This window comes from Thermobia domestica, chromosome 5, assembly GCF_964235325.1.
Source record: "Thermobia domestica chromosome 5, izTheDome1.hap1.1, whole genome shotgun sequence".
Classification (NCBI taxonomy): Eukaryota; Metazoa; Arthropoda; class Insecta; order Zygentoma; family Lepismatidae; genus Thermobia; species Thermobia domestica.
Window position 1 is genome coordinate 298,477,033 of NC_137458.1, and position 27,180 is coordinate 298,504,212.

At 35.9% G+C, this 27,180-nt stretch overlaps 1 protein-coding gene across 1 annotated transcript in view; it reads right to left on the bottom strand.

Annotated features, from left to right (window-relative positions):
- Positions 1–1,121: 1,121 nt before the first annotated feature.
- The window catches only part of LOC145685603 (T-box transcription factor TBX6-like), a 212,262-nt gene continuing 186,203 nt past the window's right edge, over positions 1,122–27,180 (bottom strand). The window contains exon 7 of the mRNA XM_081757990.1: positions 1,122–1,939. Within this exon, the coding sequence (XP_081614116.1) occupies positions 1,264–1,939 (676 nt within the window). The 3' untranslated portion in view covers positions 1,122–1,263. The remainder of the gene's footprint in view (positions 1,940–27,180) is intronic.

A 27,180-nucleotide genomic window follows, 5' to 3' on the forward strand; every position in this document is an offset into this window, starting at 1 on the left:
AATGTTAAATTTTACCAAGATACGAGAGTGGTTTGGCAAGTAACTTTCTTAGATATTAAAGAAAACAATTTTAAGTTCTTTTTTTTTAACGTACTTTATTTTTCGACATAGTCCTCTTGAAGCTCAAAGCACTTGTTCCAGCTTTGCGATTCCTTCGCGGAAATAAGTTTCCTTAATCCTTTCAAAATACTCGTTTACTTCCTACGTGACCTATTCATTTGATTCAAATTTTCGTCCTGATAGGAAAGTTTTGAGTTTGAGTCACTCCTCTGTCGGCTGAAACCAAATCTTTAATATTATCAATGATTTCGGGTGTTATAGTTGATTCTGGGGCTCCAGGACGTTGAGCATTTTCAATTATTGTTTTGGCACTCTAAAATTCATTTACCCAAAGTCGAACAGTTTCAAAGGAAGGACGTGGCTCCGTGTAGCGTAGTCGCTAACGCTGTTACCTTCGGTGCGAGCGGTCGCAGGTTCGATTCCCGGTGGGGGCACTCGGTCGAAAAAATGTAAAACGCTTTTCAGGCCAGTCACCCTGAATGAGGTTTTCCTGGGTCTTCCTTATTCACACGAGGTAAATGCTGGGGTGGTACCTAACTTATAGGTTCCAGGACGCTTCCTTCCTTCCCTTTCCCCGGGTAGTATTCTAGCCGAGGGACGTCATCCCTCAAAACGTGAAGGGCTAAATGGCATTCGATGCCGAAAGCCCAGAAACCTAAATCAAAGGAAGAATATGAATCACCAAAAGTTGCTAAAATCCTGTCATGAATTTCCTTCCCTGCTTTCCTTTCAGAAAAAAGGACTGAATCATACCACAAATTCCAATTTTATGAATTTTTTACTGTTCTCAAAACACTCCTGTTTAAGGAAACAATTACTGCCAGAGTGGCTTGAGACCACATATTATTTACTCAAGTAAAGGAAATTTTACGATTACGTACGTTAGCGCCATCTATTAGTATGCGAACCAAATTGTTTATTGAACGACCCTCGTACTAAAGAGCTAAACTCACAATAGACATATACATAAACAATATATTTTTTATGGTGGAATAGTTGTGGAATTGTTAATAGTGAAAAAATATACAAGTAAACATCTACATTTAAATGTTTTATTAATCTTTAAATAAAATGAACAATGCATGTATCACTTTATATTTTAAATCACTTCTGGACAACTTAATACTGATATTTCTGTCTACATGACTAGCACTGAAAATAAGTTACACAAATGTTGTTGAGAATATTTCTCAATATTTGTTATCACTTAAACTTGGACAGATCTAAGACTCCAGTCCTTGAATTAGGGAGAGTTTCTGATCTTTCCCGAACGCTCCCTTCTGATACAGTCATTGATATCCCTGAAGAAACAGTAACACTTGATTTGGAGGATACCGACGCTTCGTTTTCGCTTGAAGAAACAAATGTTGCGGGTTTATCAGAACCTATGCCTGTTGCAGCTCGGAAACTGTCCATTGCTTGATAAGGACATACTGGTGGAGGAAGAGTCAGGCAAGAATAGGCCATGTTACTACTGTCTGAAGTCATAATGGGAGAGAAACCTCCTCCAACAACTCGCCTACTGATCACACTGTCATCGTTGCACCAAAAGCCACGCCCACTTCTCAACAGAGATTCAGTGTTACTGTTGCTGGTACCACTGACTAGCGGAGGGACCACAAATTTCACTGGTAAAGTCAAAGGACCGGTTGCGTAAGGTGCGGCCATAAGATCACCAAACATAGTTCGTGCTGCTGAACTGTTGAAGAATGGATCGTATGACCTTGGGACTAAAGGGGGAACAAAGGCAGCCGCTGATCTTAGACCGTTTCCGAGATCTGATCGCATAAAATACTCAGCCGCTGTTGGAGAAAATTTAGCTCCTAATCCTGGAGATGGAAACCTTGTTGCTCGATGGTGCGGATCGTCCATGGTATCCCTGTAAGTAACAATTTAAAAGTATTATTGTCATGGAACGAATGATATTATTAATATACATAAAATAATACGTTGAATTATATATCTTAAATAACATTTACATATATCCCTTTAAAAGTGGTTAAATTTTCTTTGCTTACACAAAATGAATTTCCAATATATACATGAATTTCCCACAATATACATTTAACATTGCTTGAATTAAATTTTATTATTAAATGGAACCAAAAATTTAATTTTTTCGGAGTACGGAACACTTAAATAAATTTGAAGAAATCGGTAAAAATAAAAGCATTAAAATTTAAATTCATTTCAAAGAAAAAAATAAATATTTCTCACATGAATCAAAGAGCTAAAAAAGCGGATTTCAACATCGTTAACCATAAGAACATAATGAAATATAGGGTGTCCGGAATGGGACTGACGGTTTTAAAAAGTGTATAATTTCAATATGGTCAGAGATGCAGAAGAAAAGAAAAAAAAACATTTATGTTGAAGGAAAACTCAAAAAGTTTTGTTCAGCAAATTTCCATACTTGAGCAACTACTGGTGACGGCGCTAGTATCGCCAATAAACAGAAATGGCGTCGGCAGTCGAAAAGGCAGTAGTTTGCAGAAACAAAACAATGTTGTTCAAGTTCAACGAAACTTTCAACGTGTTTGCCACAAGGATCCTCCATCACACAACAGTATCCAGGCGTGGAAGGATCATTTTTTATCAACGGGAAGTGTAGTAAAACAACACAGCGGTGGTAAATCGCGTGTCAGAAAAAAATGTGGAAGCAGTAAGAGAGTGTTTCTCACGTAGCCCAAGGAAGTGAATTCGCTCAGCGAGCAGGCAATTGGCATTCCCAAAGTCAACAGTGCACGATGTGGTACACAAACAATTACGTTTGCGCGCGTATAAGGTGCAATTGTTGCAAGAAAATAAACCCAACGATAAGCCACAGAGAGCAATTTTGGAATTCTGGACAGGATTGATTATGACCATAATTTCCTATTGAACGTTCTCTGATGAGGCAACTTTTCACTTGTCTGGCTGTGTTAACAGACACAATGTTAGGATATGGGGATCCGAGAATCCGCATGCGTACATAGAACAATTCTAGAGACAGTCTCAAATTGAATGTTTGGTGTGTTTTAACACATAATGCAGTTCTTTTTCATAGAGCAAACCATAACAGGAAATGTGTTCTTAGACATGCTTCAACACTTTGCTGTTCCTCAGTTACGACATTTGCAACCTCAAGTGATATTCCAATTGAATGGTGCCCCACCACATTGAAGCCTACAAGTGAGGGAGTACCTTGATACTAAATTTCCTGGTCGTTGGATAGGCCGTGATGGGCCAATTAGGTGGCCTCCACGCTCTCCTGATGTTACCCCCTGGACTTCTTCCTGTGGGGGTATGTGGAAGACCTTGTGTATTCTGGTGAAAAGGTGCTTAACCTTGATGAACTGAAGAACCATATTAGGAATGCGATTGCTTCAGCAACACCTAGATGTTACAGAATACGTGGAAAGAGATTGAGTTCAGGCTAGATATTGTAAGAGTTACAAATGGAGCTCGCGTGGAGTTACACTGAGTTAGAATGACTTGTAAAACCAAATAAACTTATTGAGTTCTCCTTTAAAATGCGTGTTTTTATTTTCTTCTGTATCTCTGACCATATTAAAACTATACACTTTTAAAACCCGTCAGTCCCATTCTGAACACCCTGTATATTTTTATACTGTCAATCATATTCTAATTGGAGTGCCTAATGAATGACGTACACATACACTGCAAAATATACAGAAACTACTTTTAGAACACAGTAGGGCACTACACACATTACCGATACTCTTTGAACACCTCCAGATGACACATATTCACCGCTTGTACATGCTACGTTGTCCAAGTATGTCCCAGATGTATGTACAAAATATGCAAAATGTATGTCATCTCTTTGTTTGCGAACTGTTTGCCGAGAAGAATTGTTTTAAATATACCATACTAGATACTGGTTTCAGAAAAGTAACGTTTTTGAACACGCGAATCACACTTTATTAGCATTATTTTATCACTTTTTCCCTCAACATCTGTACTAAAACTGTTTCAATGGTGTTTTTTTTTTTTAAATTTTTTTTACAGTGTAGTAAATGGAAGTAGAAAACGCCAGAGATACAAGTAGACTACGTCATGGGTTTAAATAAAATTTCATTCACTCTATAAACTTCAATACGTCATGATGAGGGTTAACTGAGGTTGAGTGATTGAGGGACAAGAAGTATCTTAAAACAAATTCGGAGTGTCTCTGATTGAGGAGTCTTGTGATAAACAAAGTTATGACGCCAGCGTAGGTGAATGGTTTTGTTCTTCTCTAGTAATCGGGAGTTCCTATATCAAATATTGCAAAAAAAAAAAAAGAAAGAAAGAAAGAAAAAAGAAAGAAAGAAAGAAAAAAGAAGAAGAAAAGAAAAAAACAGCTTTTGAACTTGATTTGGACATCTTTTCTTAGAAACAACTTTTGATCATTGTTTAACCACTGGCGCAGCGCCGTAGCTTAGATTTTTTCTGGGGGGGAACAAGCATTAATATTTGGGACCCCTAGAAAAATTAGTTTTGGGCCTTCCCGCTAATTCGAAAATAGGCCTTCTTTCTATCTTACTCTTACTCTTTGTAGAACCCCTGGTGCTTGTGCCCCTCTTGCACGCCTCTGGGCCCATTCCATACATGGCAAATAAATTAAGGGAACAATATTGACAAATCTCAAAGCCATACGAATAAATATTATTTCTAGGGCCCCTAATAGTAGACATTGTTTACTGAAATGGGCCCACGACTCAGATTTGTTTTATTTACCTTTTGTGTGCTGTTTTGTTTATGTAATATAGTGAACCTATTTAATGCTTCATTTATAATTTCATGTTCGTATCGTATATCGAGTAAGAAAATTTTGTCTTAAAGTGGGCTCCTTCGAACGGCGGGGAGCTTTCCTGGAGGGGCAGTTGCCCCTCCTGCCCCCAAGAGTTACGGCCCTGCACTGGCGGATATAACCCGGGGTCGGAGAGGCCTAGGCTCCTTCTCGCAGTTTCATAAGTGACAAAAATAATTTAAGGTATTATTTATGTATTTTTTAAAGTTTGTAATAAACTCATGATACACTTATCATAGTCTGGGTTCGGCTGCCCCTTCCCCCCGTTTTACCTTCTAGATCCGCCAATGTGTTTAATATGTTCAAAAATGTTCTGAAGTGTTCTATCATGAACCAAAAAAAGTGTCTAGAATGCATTTTAACAAGAAATAGATAAATAGAAGCTGCCCTAAGGGTTTTCAAAACTTTCTACAAAGCAATAATTTCTCCTAAAATGGAATATTGTTCACCCATCTGGACAATGCAGCTCCTACAAACCTATCCCGTCTAAACACTGACAGTGAGTTCTAAGCCTCTTCCTTGCAGTAGTACGTTTCAGAGTACTATACCCTGGCCGGCGAACGATGATTTCTGACAGCTCAGCTCGCGAGGACGACTGAGGAGTGCGGTGTTGCCATGTGCTTCTCGCGCAAGGGAAGACTCGTCTGCTTCCTCGTTGAGGGTGAGAGGAGGTGAATGAAAGTTTGGCAATGTGCGTTGGTTACCATGGAGACGCGACAGGTTCTGAGCCTAAGGTTGGTTGGCCTGCTGTCTTCTGCTCGCTCGCCTTGGCCTTGTCCAAAGCTGTCAGATATCATCGTTCACCGGCCATGATATACCTCGCTCATGTGCGATGACAAAACACGAACTGACAGTCATCATAAATCAATGATCACAAACTATTTGTAGCATAAACTCACACGTGACGAACTCAGGTATGAAACGCTACTCTCAGAACTGTATTTTCGAATTGCATTCAGACAAACACGTAACACACATTTTTTTTTTCATGTAATACGAGCTAGACTTTCAATAGTTAACGTTGTCTCTTCTACAGGTTTCCTAAATTATAAAAGGAAACGCAACATACAGTCGTAGATTTATTTAATTCTGAAGCTGCATATAACTCTGCACTACGACATCATTTTAAGGGATAAATTGGCTGGTTCCAGTGAATAACCGGCTAAGTCTACTTTTTTAAAAAATTGATATTTTACAGGTATAAGGTTGTTTCGGTGAGTTCTACATTGTGTAGAAGCGGCTAAGGCGAATTCATAAAATTGAGGAAATTACAGCATTTTGTTATGTCAAAATTAGCATGGTAACTGTTGTAAAATTTAACTTTAAAGTGCTCTCCTGTATAATTTGCTTTTGACTTAGCCGGTTATTCACTGAAGCCAGCCAATTCTAGTCAGATATTATCGACCTTTCTTGTTATTACTTCATATTATTATTATTATTATTATTATTATTATTATTATTATTATTATTATTATTATTATTATTATTATTATTAATAATAATAATAATAATAATAATACAGTAATAATAATGTTCTTATTATTATTATTATTATTATTAGTATCATTGCAATATGTTATCGTCTTTTAGATTTGTTAAATACTTGTGTGTAAATTGGTATTCAGCTGTATCTAGAATCATGTTCGTAAATGTATAAAACGAGTACATGGGCACGTTAACGACTTTTAAACAGGGGTGAGATACTTTCACATTAGCATTTACACACTTCCAAGTCGTTTCTTTCCGTATACTCATTGGATATATCTGGAATTCAGACACGTTTTAAACTCTCTTAGGGTAGTTTCTATAACCATTCTCAGGAGACATTAGAGATACTTTTTTGTTCACTGGAAGAACATTTCACTACATTTTAGGGCATGTTAAACGATCACCACAATTTTTTTTCTATAAAAAAGTCCAAACATGTTCAAACCCTGATTTATTTTTGTACAGTGAACCCAAGATCAAAACTTTTTCAAGATTTTTGTTTTACCAGGTAAAGGTAGGAAAGGTAGGTATACTCCTCAATAAGAAATTTCTTCCATTATTCCAATGTTAATATTAAAGATGTTAGTTCTGTTTTTTTCTTCTTTCTCGAGAGCTTCCTCATAACTTAGCGGTTAGTGTACGTACTTTTAGCGTACGAGATCCTGGTTCGATTCCCGACGGGACCTCATACCATTCGCATCCCACGTTAAGCTATAGCTCCACGTCTCATAACTTGCTGCTGGAAGGAACGCTAAACTGGAAATCAAATCTGTCGATTTTTCAAAATACTTTGCGGAAATTAATATTATTTTTCTTTTTATTTATTATTTTATACAATTACTAGCGTCAATTACACGCTTCGCTAGGTTACAATAAGAAAACAGCTCTCAAATCGATAGAAACTAAAAAAATATAAAGAAAATCAGAAAATAATAAGTAATTTATATAAATAAAAAATAAAATATTACTATTGTGGACTGAATTTGTATTTAAACGGCATCGGAAGTGTCACTGTTCATCTCAGTGACCCCGAAAACTATGAATTCGACACTAATATCGGTCATTTTCGATCATTTTTATATATCTCCCCATCCCTTTCCCCTAAGTTGTACCGTCAAAGTGAAATGATGAAAACCATCCTAGACCCGAACCTACTCTATGTTGAAAATTTGATCGAGATCGGTCGGGTGGTTCAAGAGATAGGAAGTCACATAGTCACCTTCATTTATATCTATATCTATCTATCTATCTATCTATCTATCTATCTATCTTTAGCTGCTAGGGGTCTAAAAAGGACGAAACAATAGATACATTCTATATTTTCTAACTTTGATTTATTTGCTCCTCTCTATACTATATTGACTAAATCTTGATCTGAAGAAATGCGTGAAGCAATAAAACTATGAATATGCTATTGCCATCAACACGTTCTGTTCTAATTTAGTTTTCGGAATGTCATGATATATTTCCTAAAATATCACTATTTTTGCAAAAATGACTTTTGATGTCACCGTTTTACAAAGAAATAAGTATAAAAAGCTTTATCGACCCTATTATCTATTCACAAATAAATATTTTGTTGTTTTTTAAGAAACAAAATGTATTTTGTTCATTACATATCACCAAGGCATCTTTCTGTGAGGCGAAAAAGTCGAAGGACAAAAAAGTTTATATTTTCGAATAAATTTTGTTGAGATTGGTAAAGGACTGTGAGAAACATTGTTATAGAAAGTTTCGTTAATTGATTTTAATAAATAACATATTTATACATATCTATAATTTTGAGGGGTTTAAACGGGACGAAATGTTTCCAATAATTTGGATTTTTTAAAAATAACAACAATATTTTACATCTTATTGCAATGAATCTGACATAATTCAATCTAAGTAGCATAAGAAACGTTTTCCCGAGACGTGTCAGTAATTAGATAGAAATAACGTTGATCGATATGACGATATTTTTTATGGTCAAGGGGTTTTTTCGGGACGATTTTTGGTTATTTCCAGGTATCCAACTCTCAACAGAATGTGTAAGAAAATGTCGGCAACTGTGAGCGTACTCTTTAAAACGTCTCCTCTCAAGCATTTCTCATTTCATAAACTATTCTGTTTAAACAGTTCACAGAAATTAGGATGGAAAATTGACAAAAACAGTGTCTACCAACATTTCAGATAGAACATCATTGCCATAACAATTGCTTCGGAGAAAGCCACACCACCGTTCGTTCATAGCAAACAGCATTGAGAAGGGGGAAATATGTAGAGGAGGAGCCCTCCCCACGTGCGTCACGCAGCAGCTCAATAGTTGATTGACACCTGAAGTTCCTTTATAGCTGTTTTCTTCCGCTGGTTATAAAGCAGTAAAGCGAACAAGAAAGACTGGTTACAGATTTCAATAACAATTGTATAGGCTGTGCTCTACACAAACATATTTAAAGCTGAGAAAATATGTAGAAGCCCTGGACTAAAAGACACACATCATTTGAAATATTATAATAAATAACTACAATACATGTATATAGAATAAGAAATACATGTTACTCAATGATAATTAAATAATCCAGTGTAACACCACTCTACAATATATCCCATATTTTCAGGAACACCATCAATAAGACCGTTATATTACTGTTTTATTTATGGTTTAGTGTCTCACTGGTAATTACACTGAAAGGAGAGGTTCCGACTTCATATGATCGCATGCAGTTTTTATATGGTTTCTTGCCTTTCACTCCTTACATTGTGTCGTTTATTATTATTATTATTATTATTATTATTATTATTATTATTATTATTATTATTATTATTATTATTATTGAGTTGAGTTGATTTTGAGTTTAACGTCCGTTTCAGCAGCTAAGCTGTATGAAAAGTGGACGTACTGATTAACGTGGAATCCGAAACACATGAGCTCCTACTGGGAATCGAACCCAGGTACCCCACGCCACAGACGCGTACGCTAATCTCTTAGCTATGGAGATACTACTACTACTACTACTACTACTACTACTACTACTACTACTAATAATAATAATAATAATAATAATAATAATAATAATAATATAGTTTAAATTAAAAGACAAATTCTGACCAAAGCATACATTAACTAATAAATAATACCATTACAGTTTCGGCCAATTGCTTTGGTTAGATTTTGTCTTTTAATTTATACAAGAAGTTCCAAAGCTAGAATGAGTGATATTCAAATAATATAGTTAATAACATCAAGAAATTTTGAAAACAATAATTTTGGGAGAAAATAGTTTTTGTGGTGGTAAATTGAAGAAATGAAATTAACACTAAAAGCATTTGCGAGATTAAATGTTTTTATAAACTAAACTACTTCCCTGATATTCGAGAAAACCGCACTCAATGTTTTTAATTTCTTCATTTTATCTTCTCAAAAATAGTTTCTTCTTTTTAATGTATTTTATAAAAACTTTGCTTTGTTATAATTTCAGCATCATCTTTACCAAAGGATTTACCAATGAATAAATGAGAACTTTATTTATGACCTCTTTCTAGTACCGAAGCTATACGTTGCTTGAAAACAGTAATGGTTTTAGATTATGTGTGAAAAGTAATATTGTTGAAATGGTGGGAAATCCACATTTAACATGCCCAAGAGGAATTCAATTGCTCCAAGGGGCTCCCTGTCACTCTCTGAAATAATCACTGCTTGAAAATGAAATCTCTGAGTTTAGTGCCACACAATTATGCTCCAAGGCTGAAGGAGATGGTAGCGAATGAAACAAACAAGTGATGGTAAAATCTTGGCGATATAAAAAGCAGGAGGTAATGGAAGGTCTTCGAGAAAACCCGTGCACATAGTTTTCATCCTTGGCGAGAACCAGGACCGAAGCAGGGGCCACATATCCTAAGAAGTAGATAGGTGCTCTATCACTGAGCCACCGAGGTTTCCGTATAAGTGAATCCATACCTCAAGATCGAATTAGATCTACGTTAATAAGTTCAAATTTTAAAGCTGATCGAACTCGGAGCTAAAGAATCGAACTCGGAGCCTCTTACATCACGCTCCACTAGAACAGAGCGGGGACTGTAGGGGGTGAAATACAGGGACCTGATCCCTATTAAAAGACAAATAACTTCCTGAAGTTAGCTCTCCACTCATCACAAATATATATTCCAAATATTATACTTTATTCCTTTTAAGTCATTTTTAGTACTCAAAGAGCATGTTCCCCAAAAATCTCGAAATCTAATTTTGTAAAACAAACACAGGGGCGGATCCAGGATAGCGATCGGGGGCGATCGCAACCCCAAGAATAGGATTTAAAAAAAATAAAACCCATTACAAAGTTGTAGCTCTTGATTTTTTTTTAAACATTGTATTATAATTATAGAATAAAACCTAAAATAAGTAAGTCTTCAATTGCAGAAGTTAAATGAATCAATACATCTCAATAAATTACTTGCATTGGAATTCTTGCTCAGAAAATGCCCACTTTCGAAAATGTAGGTGGTAAACAGTAAGCTATAAACCCATTTGTCCACAAGTGTTTGCCAATATTCCTTAGGACTTTGACGGTACAGAAAGTCAATAAACGTAATGGTTCTGGCATTTTACATGCAAGTGCAATTGAAAATACAAAGAAGGAAGTAATATAACTAGCGTATGAATAGAAATTAAAGTTCATGATTCAAGAAGAATTCGTATTCTTATTATTATTCTTATTCTACTGCTACTACTGTTTATTATTATTATTATTATTATTATTATAATTATTATTTGTAATCCATCCGTATCAACGTTTAAACAAGTCAACATGCATGGCAGTGCATGGCAGCCAAGTTACGCGAAGAAAATGAAAACTGGCCTGCACTGCCGTAAGCATATTATACACAACTAGAGATTTGGGTAAAATCGCCGATTTCGAGGCTCTGTAAAACCGATTCTAGTAACGGGAAGAAACATGAAATTTAGAATTTAAGGAGATATCCGAGAGATGTGATCATATACCAAATCTCACATTCCTACCTTCAACCATATTCGAGCACTGGACCCCTAAAATATGCAGTTTTCAGGCTCACTGACTCACTGACTCACTCATCAAATTGATTAGGTACTTCCCAATGAGACAGAGACGTGAAACTTAGCACAAAGGTACCTTATAATGACCTGAGTATAGAAAAAGTCCGAAATCTGATGAATGTGCTATGGGAAATTTTACATGGGCAAAAAACTGTCCTTAGCTAAGCAAGAAATCGTTTCACTCACTCACTCATCAAATTGATAAGGTACTTCCCAATGAGACAGAAACGTGAAACTTTGCATAGAAGCACCCTATAATGACTCGAGTACAGAAAAAGTTGGAAATGTGAGGAATGTGTTATGGGATTTTTTTATGGGCTAGAGACTGTCCTTAGCCAAACATATATAGGTTCGTCCTCTCATTCATCAAATTGACTACGTGCTTCTCAATGAGATAGAGATGTGAAGCTCTTCTTAAAGGTACTTTATAATGACTAGAGTGTGAAAAAGATCCGTAATGTGAGGAGTGTGCTATGGGAAATTTTTCATGCATGAAAACTGTCCTTAGCAAAGTAGAAATCGGTTCACTCACTCACTCATCACTTTCATTTGGTACTTCTCAATGAGATAAGATGTGAAACTCTGCATAAAGGTATCTTATAATGACCTGAGTATGGAAAAAGTCCGAAATGTGAGGAATGTGCTATGGGAAATTTCTTATAGGCGAAAAATTGTCCGTAGCCATTAGATACTTTCCAATGAGATGAAGATGTGAATGTCTACACAAAGGTAGCTTATACAGTAATAGCTTGAATATGAAAAATGTCCGAAATTTAAGGAATGTGCTATGGAATTTTCTATAGGAGAAAAACTGTCCTTACTCAAACAGAGATCGGTTCATTTACTCACTCATCATTGATTAGGTGCTTCCAAATGAGATAGAGATTTGAAACTCAGCATAATGGTACCTACCTTATATAATGACTTATCTAAGTAAAAGGTTCCAAATTTAAGTAATGTACTATGGAAATTTTTATGGGCCAAAAACTGTCCATTAGGTACTTCTTAATGAGAAAAAGATGCGAAACTCTATGAAGGTACCCTGTAACGGCTTGAGAATGAAATTTGAGGAATTTGCTATGGAAAAATTTTTCATTGAAAAAAAAAAACTGTCCTTAAATCAGAAATCGGGAACGATTCCGTTATTAAACACATCACGTGCATTGTGATAATGTTGTCAATCGTCCGAGTAGTCGAGTTGGTGCCCTCCTCGCTGTCTATCACGTGCGCCTTTGGAATATGGGGTCCCGAGTTCGATTCCCGGTAGAAGAGCCTTTGGAATTTTAACTCTCCTCGATGTTTCTGTGTTCGTGTCCCTGTCGTTCTAGATTAATAGAAAAACGAGCTAAGGTCACCGAGAAAAATCCGTTATCCGGACATCGGTATATTGTACAAGTATACAGGATCCTTATGTTTACTATAGAAATCAATACTTAACATACGTTATCCATATGCTACATACGTACTGGCCTCTTTCCCGCGTAGATGTTACTCAGTGGCATTACAGGATGTCTGACATCTAACAGCCTTCCATACATTACGTACGTCAACTATAAGTTACAAACGGCCATCTGTATGTGAGATTCTGACTGTCTACATAATTCTTTCCTTTGTGCGGAAAGTACGTTTATTCGGAACACTTATACGGAAAGTATGTTTAAAATATACTTTTTCAGTTATACGTTTAGTGTACGTTAAGTCCAAAAACTGCAGGATTTACATATGTAACCTACGTACGCCACATACCTACCTATGTAACCTATGTACCTACGTACATTTTTTCTGTGTGTGCGAGTAAAAAAGTGAAAGCTAGTAATAAGTAGTTAAGCAAGTTAATGAGGCATATTCTGTGCATCAGTTAACTTTTAAAAACGTGGGCTAAGACACGTACATACTGCCGTAAATTTCGTGGTTGGAAACCCAGACAAGGGAGCCAATATTGTTTTTCATTTTTCGGTGAAGATTTTTCCTTTATTGCAGTCATTTGTATTAAATAGATATTGAAATTAATTGATAAGTAAGAGATTGTAGAAGTGAGGATATTTATAAGTAATGAAGTTTCCGAAGAAATGAGAAATTTAATTGTTCGAGTTTATGTGAGACTAGCAACAAGATGTAACGGATTTCGTAAATATATTGGTACCACGAGTTGTATTATGGTTACCACAGTCATTATCTAAAAATGTTCTTGATGCTTCGTGTCTCTATCTGTGAACAGTGTGCGAATCTCTTACGTATCAGCCTTTTCATCAACAGTGAATTTCGTGCCTTTGCTCTTCATATTTCCTGAATTTGCCCACCTGAGGGTCGCCCCCACGCGTCCGCCTTTGCTCGGCCTACTTCCTCACACCTCTTAAGCTCACAATTCTACCGAATTTCAAATTTCTTTTCCTATTTCAACTATCTAAAACATAAGATTTTGTATCCCAGGAAAACGCCTATTTAAATAACATGGGGTTTCCTTCATCTCCCTTTAGATTCCTTAAAAACAAAAAAAAAAAAAAAAATCACTTTTAGCAATTTTCCTGTAGGTTAGTCGCGGGAGGCTACAATCGTGCCAAATTTCATCATTCTAATCCTGCCGGAAGTGAATAAACATTTTGGGGTGTAGAAGACGTCCAATATAAATAACATGGAAATGGTTTTTCAGTTCCTCATAAAACCACTCTAAAGTTGGAATTGTTTATCTTTACTGATTACTTAGGTAATACTAACGAAAACGTAGAAGCATACTGAATTTCAAGTTCTTATTCCAATTCCAAGTTCCTAAAACATGAGATTATAGGTCCAAAAAAGACCCATTTAAATAACATGGGGAAATTCTTCATCCCCCTTCATCATTTCAACTTTCCACGTCAACCGGAAGCACCTCTTTAATTTATGTCAGTTCATTTAGTTTTATATACAGTTGGATATGTTGGTGGCAAATATTATTAAGATTACAAGCTATTTGAAAGGTGTATATCATTGGAAGGAAAACCCGAAGCAGTATGAAACTGCGCAACATGCGCGTCAGGTAATGAACTCCGTAATTTCGCAATGTGGAATGGCAGAGAACAATTAAATATATTGAAACACCAGCCATGTCTAGTGATGTAGCAGCGAGGATTCAGCATTAAGGGTTTTGGGCCCTGTTGATACTCTTCGTATTTAGGTAATGAAAAATGAGATGTTAGCGATAGTGATTTTGTAGTTCGGGTAAATGAATTAGAATCACGTTTGGACATAATTCTCTGACAGATATTTAATAGAATAAATCCTCTCCGCTGTTCTAATGGCTAGCATGTGCGCCTTTCTTGTACGGCGTCCTGGGTTCGATTTCCGGTGGGAGAGCCCTTGGGAACTAATGTTGCATGTGACACATTATGACTCCTTTAAAAATGTACAATTTTAAATTTAAATCCAATAATATACCACAATTAAGATAAACGATATTGACATGGTGAATTACAAAAAGAAGTGAAATATGAACAAAATCACCAGAGGTACAAAAAGTGCAGCCAAGTTCGTCAGCCTCAAAAAGTGTTGAGATGAGGATGGATGAACCAAGTTCCTTGGCCCTGCATCCGAAACGAACACTGGAACTTGGCGCGAGGTATCAAGGAAAATGATGCTAAGGAACCTTAGGGATAGTGGTGGTGGGCGTAGTGGGTTTGGGACCACCACCAACCTTAAGAATATCAACTTCGCTAAGGCGCTAAGGCACATATACAGTATACTGCAGTAAGATTGGTGGTTCGAAACTCAGACAAGGAAAACTTATATTCCTTCACGAAGTGTCAAGGTAAATGATGTTAACGAGCCTTACGGATGGTGTTTGTGAGCGTGGTGAATTTGGGGGTTACCATTAGCCTTATGGCTGAAATGTCCTGGCCGTGAAACTAGGAACGGACATCTTAATGTATTCGAATATGTTAGACATCTCGCGCCAAGTTCCAGTGTTCGTTTCAGATGCAGTGGTAAGGAACTTGGCTCATCCATCCTATTCTCAACACTTTTTGAGGCTGACGAACTTGGCTGCACTTTTTGTACCTCTGGTGTTTTTGTTCATATTAATTCTACAGAAGAGCCCATTCCCTTTTCTAAAATTGTTTGACTTTTCGTTTTTTCTTTCTTCTTTCTTTTTTGCAATCTATTATGACCTTGTTTTGAGCTCGAACGACTGCCCCCCCCAATATTCAACTTGGATCCGCCTCTAGTTACACAATTAAGGAATTATCCACAGAAAGATACATTAAAATTTTTTTGTTGTTTATTACAAGCGCTTGCGTGCGTGGAATAAAAAGAAATTTCTATTTTACGTAGATACCAATGTAAAGTAAAGCTAAATAATGTTAACTGGAAAGCAAAGTTGTTAATGTTTAATTTAGTCGGCAATGTCCTAGTGAGATCAGCGAAGTTAAATTGTACCGGATCTGGCCCGAGTGACCATGCGTACTCATTACATGGTATCGACATTTCGGTATACACCCAGCGTCGTGAGGACAATTGGGGAACTACTTGAATGAAAGTATTGAACTCGGTGACTTCAACATTCGGCCATTCAAGATTCGTCTAATAACCTCAGGCAATGAAATTTGCAGATGTTAACTCAAGAGAAAGTGTAAGCGAATCTTGAATTCAATATTGCCTAATGTGAAATTATGTTGGTAGTACTGACAAGAAATGACACAATTTCAGAAATTTGTAGTTTCTAAATTTTAAAAAAATAAAAATAAAAATAAAAAGTACACATCAAAACAGTATAAGCGCAATTACACTATATGACTAGATAATATATGTTTGACACCAAGATATGAAAATATTACATGAAGTTACAAAATGCATTACAGAAAATATAAAATGAAGTCACAAATTCGACGAGAGTTTGCATAATTCATGAAATAAAATTAAACAAAGCACCAAAGATCAGTATAAGCACAATTACGGTATAGATAGCATACGCTTGACATCGAGCATCACCATTAAAAGTGTAAATTTTTAATTAAGTGCAAACTGTTTTAGTGCAGTATGCAGGGGTCTGAACCGAAAAAAAAAAAAAACTAACAATAAAACTTATGGGACAGATTCTTCCCATCAAGTATAGACATATCCTAAAAGTGATCAGATATTCACTTAAGCTTCACCCAATATGGCTGCCATATCTCATGTGATCGCCGCAGTCTATAGAATATCCATGTTTCCTTGATTTCTTATCTTTCGTTCAATTATACGATTTGGAAACTTATAACAAAATATTTTGTAAACAAATTTCTTCTCGCTTGATACAATCTCTGTAGGTTAGGTAGACATAAAGTTACAAATGAAGGAAAGGGTTGTGTCGTTTAATCTTGTATCTGTTTTTTTTTTTTTTTTTCTCAAGTGTATTTTTCTGATTTTTCATAAAGAAAGCAGATTTGATCAATCAGTCAAAATGTTTAAATACGTGAAAATACAGGAGGAAACATGGATGATGTGATGATATTTTTACATGAATTTTCAGGATGTAACATAGCTTTGTCTCTGTTCCAAAAAGGGAAGAAAACCTTTGAAACTACTCAAGAGATAGACAGTTAATTGTAACAGGTTATGAGTATATTCAATAATTCTACCACGAATTCTGAAGAACTAGTAAAAGTGGGATAACGTTTCCAATTATACTTTTATGCATCCCATGGGATGACGCACTGGCTTTCTGTCGATATTTCACATACAGAAGACTTATTTCACACTAGTCACTTACTCCTCAGTTTTACTCTTAAGAGCAAATGTGAGCAGACGGCACGTATAGAAAGTGTACCATGAGGAGCTAACTTTGCTGGAGCAACATATTCAAGTAATTGATATGGGGGAGCAACATATTCAAGTATTGAGGATCGGAAGAGAAAATGGAGAACGCTACCTAGTTCGTTGTTTGGAAATAGCAGCACCATTTTTTTTAAAGCTCGTGTATTGCAAATGTAAAACTCTCATGTACTTGGGCCTATTGTTTATGTTCGAGATTGTTTCACTCAGACATGCAGTGGCGTAACTAAGGGCTTGGGGGCCACCCAGCAGACAACGTGGAATGGGGTCCCTTCTCTACGTCCTACATTACGATTTGTGGCCCCGTGATGGCTTCGCCCCCCCCTTGCAATGCGGGACCTGCGGGGCCCTTATTTACGCCCAACCGTATCGTTTATGTCCTAACAGTGTACCGTGCCAGGGATGGACTTTTTTTTTCTTTTTTTGGTCTTTTATGTACCATAAATTATTTCTATCGCTTATAAAAAACTGAATTTTGCTTAAATAACGTTTTCTCTACAGATTATTTTGCTAAATAAGATTACAGAAACTTCCGTATAATGCCCTATTGTTCTCAAATGCATCATATTTTGTATATGTCAAGTGTAATTCTAGCATGTTCACATATTTTTTTTCTCTATTTTTTTTACTTATATAAATATTATTTGTATAAACAAGCAAAGAAATCAGAAAAATACACTTGACAGAAACACAGGCACAACATTAAGCGATACAAGCCTACTCCTTCATTTCTAGATTTATATCTACCTGACCTACAGAGATGAATATACGAAAGAAACGTAATTTTATTCACAAAAATACTTTGTTACAAGTACCAAGACCGTATAATTGAACCTAAGCTAAGAAATCAAGGAAAACATTATTTTTCTATACACAGTGTCGGCCAAATTGAATATGGCAGCAACATTGGATGTAGCTCAAGAGGAATGTTCGGGAACTTTCAGGATATTACTATATTTGCTAAAAGGAAACTATCCTGCAAGTTTCGTTAGGCTACCAATTTGCGCTGGGTTTGTCAAAATTTTCCGCTACATACTGGACTATTTAATAAGAACGTGAAAGTACTTTCAAGAAAAAATGATAACTATTAATAAGGTGCAGGACTACCAACGTATGTGAGCTAAACGAAGTGCTTTAAAAAATCAACTTTCGCCTAGTAAGAAAATTAACTGTGTCATCGCTTTGATTGACGTTTGCATAGCTAGGAGGTATTAGGCGAATCTTGAATAGGCGAAACTTGAATCCCGGTGAACTCCCGTCTAGTAATCCAGCATTAACGGCGAGGGGGGGGCGATGTGCTGACCACACATCACTCCAAAGGCATGAGTGCCGTAAAACAACTTTCAAGCCATGGTCCCATAAAGGCTGTTACGCCAGTGTTTTCTTAAAGTTTAATTCAGTGATGGTAGGTACTATTCGGAGATTTATTATTTTTCTTTTTCCATTTTGCATAATTATGTTTTTTTCTCGTTATTATATATATAAAACATTCTAGCAGTTTCGATTTGCTCGACTACAAACACGGAAGTGTACGATAATTTGGAACTATTCATACTGTTAGGTGAAAAAAAAAAAAAACAAGGTTGTATACCTATATAATATATCACAGTCTTATGAGCTTGTATAAGAAACAGAAAGTGAAATCTGAACTAGGAGAGATATCTGAGTTTGAATCTCGTGTTTGGTGACACAACCCGAGACCATAGATAATACAAGATGATTGTTGGATTTGAGTTTAGTGTCCCGTTCTGCACCAAGGCTATATGGGACGCGGACCTACAGCTTAATGTGTAACTATAATATTATGGAGAATAAGCGCATCCTAAGGTTGCAATAAGCTCGTGTTATAAAGTGTCAATTAAAGTTGGTGTTGTGAAAGGTAATTAAGGATTTCATCCATTTGAAACAAATATTGTATTAGTAAAATATCTATTTGTTAAGATAATGAACGTGATTTTCTTTGTTTAACATGGCAGTCAAAGAAGAATTAATGGATAATAAATACGAAATTGTAAAATTTAAATATCCTATCGTTTAAATACATTCTTGCTACTATCGACGGCATTATCTGGTAGGAATGTTGAATAACCCTGATTCAGCAGGAAGAAAATAAGCTATAGTATTGAAGTTGATTGATTAGAGTTTCACTATATAACAAATATTGAGGTTATATGAGACAAGATATGTTGTTTAAAGTGAAATGTGGATCACTATTCGAGTTTTATCCAAGGCTTGATATACATACTAATGATTGAATCCGCAAACACGCATACGAAGCATGAGCATTGCAACTTAGCTACGAATGGACACGCCATTCAATAATTCTAATTCAAGAATGAAGGCTAAAAATAAGAAAGATGAAACGACAGTCTGTAAGATGATACTACTTTCACATTTTTTATTTCACACTACTTATTCCGAGACGAAATCGAGACTTGCCATTCTAAATCGAGACAAGCGTTTATCGAGACGAGATCAGGATCGAGGCCATTATTTGTCAAACGAGACAAGCCCTACACTGCGGTCTCGTCTCTATACCATCCCTAATCCGAACTCCTCTAAATTGGACGATTCTCTAAAAGAAATTGAAAGAATTACAGGCTCAACAACCATTTGTAACATAGTTTAGAAAATGTTCATGATTTTTTGATGATGAACTTTATACCAATTTACCAACATTATTAGGGAAATATTCACACAGGTCCTGAGAATAATCAAGAAATCACCACTGGAACTGTTCACATAGGCGGTGACAAATATAACTATGTGTAAAATTTTGGATGGCTGATGCCGTGAATGATAAGAAATAGTAGCATGTTTTGTGAAGTTTATTTCTATGTGCCAAACAAAGGAAAGACAAGCGGAAACAATGAAAGGAGAAATTTTATCTGCTTTAAATCCACTCGCTCATTTCAAACATGGGAGAGTGCGACAAGTGAGCGATGGAAAAAAAAACGAAAGAAAATAGGAACGAAAAAAGACAACTGACATAAGTTACCTGGAATATTGATCATAAAAGAAAGTTCAAAACAAAGAAAACATTTTACTGGATGGTAGAATAATTATTTCGTTCTGATCAGTAACCTTAACAAAAAAGGAGGTGTGTAAAATTAAGCATGTCTGCATGAACTCGTTTCAATCTCTGTACTCGTTTCAAAATTAACGTGGCATTTCTAGACATTTTCTACGTTCTATCTTCGCACTTTGCCCTCACTTATCTCCCACCCAGTATACGGTCTGCCACTAAACACTCTCTTTTTCTCTGTTTATTTTGGTGCTGAATCCAGTGCTAGTAATCAGTTTCAACAATTTAATTCACCAAATCGGAATGTTCTATTGTGAGTACTATATGTTCACGGAGTTATTACTTGTTCTTTAGAAACATTTCGTATATGTCGTTACTTTGGGGATTAAAGTCGATCCTTTGGCGATATCTCATATGGGCAGTAATGATTTCAGATTTGTTACTGATGGATTTCAATACATTGGATGTGAAAAGTATTACTGCAAAATACTGGGAATCCCCATTGAGCTCGATATGAACTATGCCCTGGGGGAAATTTCGTAGTTCCGGGAGCAATACCTTGGGCCACCTCTTGAAAAATATTACTGCATATGGGTGCTAGTGACCGCAAATTATTCATATAACAATTAGTTCTTCGTGTAGCTGCGGATCTCCTATTGATTTTTCTTGTAAAGTTAAACATTTTATAAAAAGTCTCTTTACTGAAGTTTTTGCGCGAAAAACTGCTTTGAAAGAGAAATGGGAATAGACAATATTATTATTATTATTATTATTATTATTATTATTATTATTATTATTATTATTATTATTATTATTATTATTATTATTGTGATGCTTTATTTTGTTTAACCCGGGAACGGTCGACAGGTGAGGGCAGCGCTCACCCTATTTTATATTTTCGTTTCAAAGTCGCCCTAGTGGGGTCACAGACCTGAGACGCTGTCTAGCTGTGTCTTATGTGTGAGAGCCAAGTGTAATCTTTTCATTCTCTTCTGTTCGAGTAGTACTGGCTTTATAAATGTGACTATGCGTAATTTGTGAGCGCCACGCTCACGTGTCGACCGACGACGTGAGTGATTACAAAAGAAAGGATTGCTGCGCTGCATGTTTGTGTGAGAAGCTGAAAAAAATATATATTAATAACCTCTAAAACGTTACTTGCAGTTTTGCTTTAAAAAAAGTAACAAAAGGAAGGAAAAAAGGAAAGATTGTATTTAAAGGGAGCAGGAAAATTCGGTGTAGGAAATTTCGGTGTAAGAAAACTCGGTGTAGGAAAATTCGGTGTACAGAAAATTCGGTGTACGGAAAACTCGGTGTGGGGAATGTTCGGTGTAAAGAAAGATTCGTTGTAGTAGACAGTAGTATTTATTAAAAACTTAACTTTGAGCATAAATGAGCGTATTAGTTTTAAGTTCAAACTTTGTGTAGAACGTACTTTTACTGTCTGCTATACCAAATTTTGAAAAATTGTGATCGTGAAATAATTTGAATTCTAGATTTCGACGGATTTTAGCATTTCATGGCCCTTACATGACGAGAAATTTGTTTATTGATGTCCGTTTGTGTGATTTAGCGAAGCGATCATCGATACCAATCGACATTTCATTTAAAACTTAAGTTTTTATGCTGTTTTGGAGGATGTCTCCTAAAATTTTATATTTCAAAAAAAAAAAAAAAAAAAAAGTAGGTTACTAGACGGGTAAAGTTGAAAATTGTAGATTTTTCAAAAATGTTCTGACGATTTTATGTATATTTTATAAATAAATATTTAAATTTAAATTCTTCAAAAACGACATAGTTTATTTGTTACTCAAAGGTGTAAAAATAAATGCCTCAACTAAAGTATCTACGCCTGATTGGAGGAGAAGTCAATAAGGAGTCAATAGGGTTGCAGTACTTGTTTACCTTAACTTAAGGCAAACAAACTAAAGTGTCTGATTGGAGGAGAATTAAACTATTTGTACAAATATTATATGATAAAACCATCCTGCTTTATATTGCCCTTTCCACTAAGACTTTTTTGATCAATATATTTTAGCATCTTACATATGTATATGCAGAGTGATACTCCCGGATTCATTGGGCTCTAGAATTTCCAACTAAAGTCCGGTTTTCATGCGGTTTGTTGCAAATTATCAAGGGAGAATGGGAGGTTTATGGGACTATGTTTACTGGTTTAAATTCATCCGGGGTAATATCGAGCAGGCCGCAAGAAAAACAGCAAATATTCGCCATTGTACGTTACAGTTCGAATGAGATATCGGATATTTGAAGCGAAATTGAAGAATACAAATTAAGTGTTAGTGAGAATACAAATTAAGTGTTAGTGAAATGAAATGAAATCTTTAAGTTTTATGTCCAACAACATCCGCCAGCGGTGTCCGATGCTTCCCTGCCTTACTCAGAAGAGATCCTGTTTCCTGCAATTTATTCACTAGCGACCATATTATGTTCCTGTTTGGGGCAGAACGTGAGTCAAAGTTGCGTGTAGCTGCCCTTTGCGTAGCAACAACAGATCCCGGCCTCTAAAATCTTTTTAACGATAAAATCACGTTGCTCCAAAGAGTACATTATTGTAACTGCGTTCTGATCATATTGGTACAGTAGCACAGCATAATTCTCAATACGAAGGCCCAGTTTCCTGTTTCTTATTGACCGTCGCGAGGTTACCATCTAACGAAGAAACTCAAATCCCCATACCGCACCTCACCTAATTCCAATTCGGTACAGTGGTGAATATTTGCTGCTTTTCTAGAGGCGCGGCCTATATTACCCCAAATGAATGTAAACCAGTAAGCATAGTTCCATAAATCTTCCAACGTTCCTTGATCATTTGCCACAAATCGCATGAAAATCGGACTTCAGTTAGAAAATCTAGACCCCCAAATGAAATCCGTGAGTTTTAAAAGAATCACCTTGTATATGTTCTATGATGTACTATATAGGAAAGGTGTTTTGTTGTTCCTATAACTATTCTCTGAACTTATAGTTGTAATTGTTTAATTTCTGACAAAAAGTATCAGCTTCATTGTGTGATGAAAAGTAGTTTATAGTAATACCCCGCAAAAGACATGCAAGAGGTATTGGACTCAAGGCAGAAAAATAAATTTGCTTTTCTTGAAATAGGTAATAACATTTTATTCGTTACATTATATGGTTTTCGTTTTCACAATATGAAATGTCGTAAATTATTGTAAGTAGTAATATTCAATATGTATTACACCGAATCTACCGTACACCAAAATTTCCCCACATCGAGTTTTCCGTACACCGAATTTTCTGTACACCGAATTTTCCTACACCGAGTTTTCTTACACCGAATTTTCCTACACCGAATTTTCCTAGACCCGTTCTTTATATGTTCTTTTATGTTCTTTAAATAATATTCGAACATTGTATTGAAAATTTTCACAAAAATAAAGAAATAAATGAATAAATCTCATGAACTTTGAACTTTCGTTTATCCCATCCTAAAAATTGATCATGCACACCAAAGAAACAAAAAGCAAGACTTGTAAAACTTAGTATGCTTTTCAAAACAATGTTCGAATATTATTTAAAGAACATAAAAGAACATATAAAGAACATAAGGAAATTTTTGTAATAACTTGAAATTTACACAAATAATCCAGCTTCCAAATAATTTATCGCATCTATTATACTTTCTAATTTCAACGACATGGAGGACCTACAACTATCGATGGTATTAAACCTCGTTGTATATGCTATGGCGAAATAATTATTCAAGAAAAGCAGGACCGGGCTGGATAGGCACTCTAGTTCTATTGAAACATTCAAAGCCAAGTAGCACAAATTGACTATGAAATGTATTTTTCACTTTAGTTTGATATTAAGTTTTTCTATGCAGTGTCAGTACAACTCCGAAAATAAACAAGCTAACCCTGTACGAATCTGGTTTTACAACTTTGAGGAAGGGGTACAAAACATCACGGCCGTCTTGCACTGCAGCGACTGCGGACTTGTTATCCCAGTCACTGCTTCCGTGATGTATTTCTCATAAGTGCAAGTTAAATAATTAATCTGAAAGTTATTTTCGATACCAGTTTGCTTGGAACCTACCACAGCGTTCCGTTTCTTTTTAATTTTCATTTCAAACTCACGATTAAATATTTCGGGTTGTCAGTATTATAATAAACATGAATAGATTTAAACGAGAAGGATGTGAGTGAAGCCCTTAAACTGTATGCCCATGTGTCATATGGTCTAACTGTTAAAAAGAGACGTTAACTTCAATAAACAACAAGCAAAGCGGATGGTAAGGAATGAGAAAAACGAATGATATTAAAGAAACAAGTGGAATTAAGAAAATAGGAGGAAAGGGCAGAACCACAAGGAAACCTACACACATTGTTTTTGCGCAACACAAAAGTGCAATAAGCATGAGATGGATTGAATCAGGGATTCAGTACCAGAGGTGAATACTATTCCACTGATCCACCGCGGTCCCGTAGTTAGAAGTCCATATCTCAAGCCTCCCTCCCCCTACAAACACACAATTTTGAAATTCAAAGTCTTTTGTACGGCAAAGGCTTGTGGTATTTTTTTACCTTTTGTATCGAAAACCCCAAGTTTTGTGCTCTCGCCGTTCTCAAGTTATAGTAAGAATAATTTGGGAGGGCTGGAGACTGGAAGTTGAAAGTTCATTCTGTGCAAAATTTTTGTACTAGTTTTGTGCTGAAAACTCCTAGTTTTGTTCTCTTGCCATTTTCGAGTTCTCTCTCTATTAAATATGGGGTACCCATCTCTCCAGCCACTATTTTAGAAATTGAAAATCTTTTCTATGCCAAAGTTTTTTTAACCCTTTTACTCTGAAAACCCCAAGTTTTGTGCTCTTGTCGTTCTCAAGTTATAACAAGAATAAATTTGGAGGTGCGGGATGAACCTACCACTTTGGAAATTGAAAGTCTTTTATATGTCAGTTTATATCCCCAGTTCCGTGCTCACATTTCTGTTAAAGCAACAATAAATTTGAGGGGGCTGGAGACATGCAACAACCCACTTTAGAAATAGGAAGTGTTTTCTATGCTAAAGTTTGGTGCCGTTTTTTGCTGAAAACCCCGAGTTTTGTGTTCTCACAGCTTTCGACTTACCCCCATTTTAAATGTGGGGGATGTATATCTCTAGCTCCCTTTTTAAAAATTGAAAGTTCTTTGTATGCGAAAGTTTTATGCATCTAGTCCAACTTATCGCGAATATTCTTAGAACGTACACCAATCGTTTATGATTTGTTTGGGAGGATATAGGAGTGAAGTCCCGAAGTTAGAAGTTTACTATTTTAAAGATACATTAAAGCAAAATTGGGGGCCAACTTCGTGAAGTTATGACCCCATACGTCACATATAATTTTAAAACCTACAAAAATTGCTTTCAAATTTTTTGAGAGGATTTAAGACTGAAATCCTAAAGTTTAGAAGTTTACACTTCTCAAGATACAACCAGTAAAATAAAGGAGGGCCCCCATTCGAATAATGAAACCTACGTTAATTGTTTTGGATTTGTTTCGAAGGATTTAGGGGTGAAATTGTTAAGTTTATGAGTTAAAAGTTCTGGATATGCAGTGCAACAAAATAATGGGATCTCCCATTAGTCAAACTCTTCGTGAAAATCAATCGTTTAGGAGTTGTTTGCGAGGACTTAGGAGTGAAGTTCCAAACTTCAGGATTTTTTTTTTTTTTTTTTTTTAAGATAAAGGGCTGGAAATAGTTTACGTGTTGTTTGCCACGACTTCATTTTGGTGTTGTTTGCCACGGTATTATCTCTGGCTTATCTTATGTCACAATCGTGAAGATTTATACATAATCGACTCATAAGCTGAGGGTTGCCAGATGACCATATCATAAAAATCAAATCTATTATATTTATAAATATAATACATGCAATACACACTGTCCCAAGCACGTTATTGGGTTACTACGCTATCAGCTGCTAACGTCGCTGTTAAATTTATTGAAGTTGAGTTCAAGCACTCGATGTAATCATTTGTGTGCTTAAAATCTCCCCAAATGCATTTTCAAAATTTATATGACGTACAATTTGTGTGCGTTCGAATGTGTAGCCAATGTTGAATGTAGGCATTTCATCAGGACCACCCATAAGTAGGAGGTAACCATCTCGAAAAATGAGAACCCGGACCTTCAGGAGGGGCATGTTTTTTTTTTTTTTAATCTTTCATAGCTTTCCTAGAGATTAAATTAAACAAAATTAGATTTAAATATATGGATTTAGCAATCTTTTAAACATCTTTGGTGAGAGGAAGGAAACTTCTATTGGTAATACAAAAATTTAGTGACTTTTGTATTGTTAGTTGGCTAATTTCAAGCCCACTCAGAGAGCTCCTTTGTGGCTAAGCGGTTAGTGTACGCGCCTTTGACGTGGAAGACCCGGGTTCGATTTCAGCTGGAGCTCATATGGATCGGATTCCACGTTAAACTGTAGGTCCACATCTCATATAACCTCGATGCTGAGCGGGCCACTAAAAATTAAATCAAATCAATTCAACAGAGATTATTAAAATACATGGGTCGGCAATCCCTTTATAGCTTTTTTGAAACAAGATGGAATGTGCATGAATTGGAGTAGATTTGAGTTAAACATCCCATTCAGTAGCAGACTGAGACATGAACCTACATCTTAGCATGGAATCCGATCCAAATAAGTTTTCGCCGGTAATCTAACCCAGGTCTCCTACCCCAAAGGCGCGTGGCTATCCACATAACCACAAAGGAGCACTGTGTACGATTTGATACAATAAAACCTATGGCAGAAGTAAACTAGCAGATTAAGGTAAAATTTAGACCATATATAAATGTAAGAAGTTGAATTCCGCAATCGAAAGATAAATCATTCGATACTGAAACACCCCCAGAAAAAAAGAACAATTTAAAATATTGTTTTTGTGGTGTAATCGTACACAAGATCGTATCTCAGATGGATTCTAGGGGTGCAGAAATGAGA